Source organism: Arctopsyche grandis, chromosome 12 (genome assembly GCF_051622035.1).
Source record: "Arctopsyche grandis isolate Sample6627 chromosome 12, ASM5162203v2, whole genome shotgun sequence".
In the NCBI taxonomy this organism is placed as follows: domain Eukaryota; kingdom Metazoa; phylum Arthropoda; class Insecta; order Trichoptera; family Hydropsychidae; genus Arctopsyche; species Arctopsyche grandis.
Genome location: NC_135366.1, coordinates 3499543 through 3505225, shown reverse-complemented (window position 1 = coordinate 3505225; position 5683 = coordinate 3499543). Strand labels below are relative to the sequence as shown.

At 34.2% G+C, this 5683-nt stretch overlaps 1 protein-coding gene across 1 annotated transcript; it reads left to right on the top strand.

Annotated features, from left to right (window-relative positions):
• The first annotated feature begins 306 nt into the window (after positions 1 to 306).
• LOC143920189 (uncharacterized) lies at positions 307 to 2336 on the top strand. The gene is made up of 3 exons (XM_077442921.1): positions 307 to 468; positions 541 to 625; positions 1981 to 2336. The coding sequence occupies exons 1-3, from the start codon at positions 436 to 438 to the stop codon at positions 2226 to 2228; spliced, it is 366 nt and encodes a 121-aa protein (XP_077299047.1). The 5' UTR covers positions 307 to 435; the 3' UTR covers positions 2229 to 2336.
• The last annotated feature ends 3347 nt before the right edge of the window (positions 2337 to 5683 follow it).

Sequence of the window (5683 nt, the reverse complement as noted above, 5' to 3'; positions counted from 1 at the left end):
TTAACTTCGATCGACCAATTTTGCAATCAATCGATTACAACAACAAATATCTAAACTAAATAATTTCACATTTCATAGGCAAATCCCACGGTTAGCACACACACACACACACACATCATCGACAGGTTGAATTTCAATTCATGTCAACGCACACCTGCATTTTTGCAAGAAACGCACAATGTCCAACAAAAAAAAAAAAGGAAAATAATGCAAAATCCACAAACGCTTACATTCGCGTCTACGTCGTACTATGCATCGCACAGGAAAAATCGATAATCGGATCAGTTCCATCGTTGATTCATTCGAACCGACAACTTATTAATTCAATTTATGCAAGCGCACAAGCGACGCATATATAAATAGACCAAACTAATTTAATATCGTAATAGATTCATCCTGTCTTGCGATATCGAACGTCGTACGCGAGACGACACTATGTTAACTCCCATTCGTACAATATTCATCATAGTAAGTTCACACCCGCACAAGCGTATAAAATATTATTCCAAATGGCAAAACACTAATATTACACCATAACAGGTCCTCCTTGGAATGTCTGAATGCTATAGTGACATAGGAAAATTATCCCCAATGGCGCAATCGATCCACCGGAAAAGCCAATTCGGTGAGTTGTTTTTTTCCATACGTTTTTTAACACTAAGCGAAAATAACCACATTCGCACATACACACATACACATAATAGAATAATGCGATTGTTTGGAATTCGCATGAAGCAAACTACTATTTAATAATAAAGTGCAAAAAGGATTTCTTTGTTTCCTATATACATAGATTACTATTACCCATATCTCTACCCCGGTCTCCGTGACGAGACAGAATGTTAAATTACAGAAAACGCAAAGATCGAAAATCTAAAGATCTTAAGTCAAAAGATCAAAAAAAAATAATAATGCATGGTAAACGGTACATACTCACTTAATTTGCGCGAGCAGGATACAACAGGAACAAGAGGAACAGGCTTTTCCTCCCGTATTAATGTGCGCGCGCAGAATACGGGAGGAAAAGCATGTTCCTCTTGTTCCTGTTGTATCCTGCTCGCGCAAATTAAGTGAGTATGTACGTGAGTATGTACCGTTTACCATGCACCATTTTTTTTGATATTTCGACTTAAGATCTTTCGATTTTCAATCTTTGCCTTCCGATATTTGTGTTTTCTGTAATTTAACATTCTGTCTCGTCACGTAACGCATTTCCTTTTGGGCATACTTGGGCATAATTCCCTTGAACTTCGGAGAACCTTCTCATCAATTCGTTTTGTTCTCCAGCTTCTACGTGGTAATACGTCAATGCTGGAACAGTTGGGACTTTATGTCCCTTATAATTATGTGCTTGGTAGTACCTCCTGCTAGCACAGCTCTTTATCAAATGCCTCATACTCCAAGAGCTATCCAACTTAATGAAATCGTTGCTGCTGAGCCCGAATAACATTAATCTATATGTCTGGTAGCCTGCGCTCATCGTTATTTTCATAATTGAATGTGATATATGAGTGGAATTTTAATCTTCTATCTACCATTTGGGCCTCACAGGGATGTTTTGTACATGCGGCTGGTTTTTATATATTGGTGCTGACTATAGGTACAAGACATTCCCTACTTTGTATTTTATTATTTGATATTTTTACTTTGTCTGCCATTATTATAATGCTATTGATTTTATTTTTAAATTATGTATAAATGTATTTTTTGTCTGCATATAAGTATATATATTTTCATTTTTCTCATCTCTATGTATTTTTTGACCATTTTTGCGCATTAGGAACTCTTGTAATGCCATAACGGTTCGAGCTTAAACTTAAAATAAAAGTATATATATGAACAAATATATCTATGAAAGGTTGAGTGAGATTTCAGCGCACTTTGTCGCATTGCAGTTTAAGCGAAATATGAATGTCGTATTAAATTTTTCATCTAAACCGAAATTTTCATACTAAATGTGTCGTTTTTTTTCGTTTGCAGACAGCTTAGATGATCGCGAATTGAGTGTAAATTCGATTCAGCACCAAGCCGACGAATTGTCCGACCAGAATTTGAGTGCAGACGTTGACGAACTGTTTAAATATGAAGGTTTAATTTCGACCGATGTCAAGTCTACGAGGCGAGTTAGTAGAAAACTAGTGCACGCCAAGAGGAAAAGATCGCTCGAACCTGAAGTCGAATCTGAAGGAAGCGGAAGCGGAAGAGAAGTGTTCATTTTTAACGATTGATTTAAAAAGAAAAAACTATAAATAAATTGTAAATATGTACTAAATTTACTGTGTGTATTATTTATGTGTTTTAAAATTGTACACATATGTATATTATCACCACGCGCCTTTCTATCCACTGTTTATAAAGAATTTATGAGTGAAAGTGCCAAGTAATTTATTTGAAGACAAAAAAATGTCTATTTAAAATTGCATGTAGCGTTGCCAATTTTATACATTTTTATTTATCAAAAGTAAATGTAATCAATTTAGGTAATTTACACCTAGTTGACTAAACAATGACAATATTACATACCCATTCTTTCCAAATATAATCAATTTAATGTTGTGTATTCATTAATCAACTGTAAAGAATACTCTGTACGAAATAACAATAATATCAATCAACAATTTGAGAATAATCTAATATAAAATAGCGTAAACTTCTAAACGTTTATTCAGACACTATTGAATGAGCACTAATTGATGATACATATATAACTCTAGAACGAATTTATAGTCACACGAAGTAAAAGAGCAGTGCTAACAAAACATTTCATAAAGATTCATAAAGCAAAGATAATTAAAATCGAAAACTTTGGACGAAACCATGACCTTTACCAAGCGACGGAAGTCTAGTGTTAAATATTGCGATAAAATTTAAATAACTTAATAATCGACTGAAAAGAATAACAATTCAAAAAACGAAATTTAAAATATTTTAATCAATAAACTCCATATATATTTTAATTCTACATTTTCTAATAAATGTATCATCAACTATTAAACCATACGTACGATATCCATACATATTTTTCAACTGTAAATTTACAACGTCTATTATATTATACAAAAAAAAAACATACACACACACACACACATATAAAAGTGTGTCCAATTAGAAGGCTGAAAATTCCACAGTGTTGACATATTCGCAAAAATTTGTGCGTTGTTAACCCTCCCATGTCCATTTCACCTCTCCGTCTATGGACTCGATAGGAGTGGTCGCGACACACGCACACATCCGCACACACTCGTCTGCGTCCCAAAAAACCAGCCGTCCTCAACCGACAGTGCGTGAGAATTTTTTCGCCGAATCCTCAGGACCCACACGCAGTTCTAGCAAAGTCTCAAATAAATCGCCCAATATTTAGTGCGTCAAAAAAATAGACAAACATAGACGACTTCATCACACACCATACGACACGAACAAAGTCAGCATAATATAAAAAAATATATACACAATCGAAAAATAAAATAAAAGTTTGTCATTGCCGAACGAAAGACGGAGTGGAGTGTATTTCGACAATTCTCAAACGTTTACAAGTTTAAAAATAAATTCAATTCATCATAAGATGAGTAATGTATTGAACGAGGCGAGTTTGTAAGAGATGGCTTACGGGTCGTATAATTTATAGCCGACATATTGATAGTGGTTTTTTTCAGTTTTGGAATTTTACGCAGGTTGACAACCCCTGTCCGAGAGCAGCCTAATCAACTTGCATTTGTGTGTGTGTGTGCGCTCATTCTGCACTTTTGCGTGCGTGTGTGTGTGTGTTACTGTGAATGCACTGACAGACGCGGGTACACCTTTTGGCCCTCCGAAAACTTGTACTACATTCGCAGTTTATTTGACACAGGGTGATCGCGAATGACTGTGCGAAAAAATGCAACCGAAAAAAATTTTAACCGATCGCGAAACAAAATCGCGAAAAATCGATCTGAAGGGTGGTGAGTATGTGGATATTATGTGTGATGGGAAAATTACATCACTGATCTTACTGAAACTGCCGATATAACCTGAAAATATAAAAATAGTTATAAAATCCTTTAACACGGCTTTAAAATTCTTAGTTAAAATTTGTAAGAAAGAAAATTACGAAAAATATTTTCGTTTAATTTTCCTACTCTCATATTGATCGCTTCCTCATTATACATACAAATATTACTTTCAAATAATTAGATTCACTAAGTATTTAAATACTACACAAAAAACTTATTATTCTGTTTGAATCAGAGTTGATCAACCTGTTTATACCTACAGTGCATTGTAAATAGGATAAATACAGAACCAGGAACATACGAATAAAAAACGTCATATAATTTAAGAGCTCAGCTTACCCAGCTTTGCTCGGGTGTATAAAATTTACTAAACAAAAATAATTTTCACTTTTTCGCGAGTGGTAAGTGGCCCACGGACCACTAGTTGAGAAAAATTGGCGTAGATAACACTTTTCTGGATTAAAACTTTTAAGATGTTAAAAGATTTTGACTCTATCTACATATGTATGTACGTAGTAACAATATATGAAAATTCGAACTCAAGATTTTGACTGATTTGAACTTATGTAGAATCGATCATTGATCACGTTTTAATGATCTAGAAAAAATGTGTGTATGTATTTTGAGGATTTTTTAAATACCTTTAAAAATCCTATCAAACTGAAACTCAGTATCAGTTACTGAAATCCTTATCGATACGACGTATTTTTTTTAAAAAACTCATACTTATAACAGGAAGAAGCACACAATTTATACTTCATAGATCCGAGCTTCATACATACATATATTATATTAATAAATAATCATAAGCAAATATAAGAATTAGAAACATTTAGTAGCTTTGCGAAGGTTTGAAAAGATCAGCAAAAAAAATCAATTCTAAATTAACAACAAAACACAATATATTAACAACGGATATAATATGTACATGTAGTTTCAAGCTCTACATACTTGAATTATATAATATGATCAAATTTTGAATACACCACATTACAATCAAAAATCACCTAAAACAAACTCGCAATGCAATAATGCCGAAACAAACACACGAATTCAATCATAATTAGCGCCATATCAGTTTTCCTCGAGTGAAAACCGCAAAGATATCGCTTCTGAGGGAAAATTCAACACTCAACAAAACCGCACAAACAACCTCTATCAACAACATCTACCCTAAATACATATCTACATACACAAACATACATATGTACATAACAAATATCAAATCCAAACAATCACATATTATAACACCACCAAATCGAATCAATCAAAAACAAACGTCTAGACCACTCTACGGCGTAGAGCTTTTCATCGTGTGAACATATGTATGTATTACATATGTGCGTATATTTAATTTTCCACGACGGAAATTATAAAAGTGCGTGCGCAAAAAAAAAATTGCAGTATACAATTTTGTGTGGAGGGTGTGTCGCGATGTGCATCGAGTGCATGTGTGATGCATTCGGTGGTGTGCGTGCGGCCGCAAGTTTGGCAACTACTCTGGTATGCCGCACAAATCGCTGGAAAACACTGACACTGCCACAGCTCAAGTGCAATGGAAAACTCGACGATTTTCCAAACCAAATTTCCCAGCGAAAGGTTTCAAATTGATCAGTCGTCGCTGATAAATAGTGCCAATAATATTAGTTAGAATCATCGCGATAAGATTTTTCTTGTAAGTGATACGATAAATT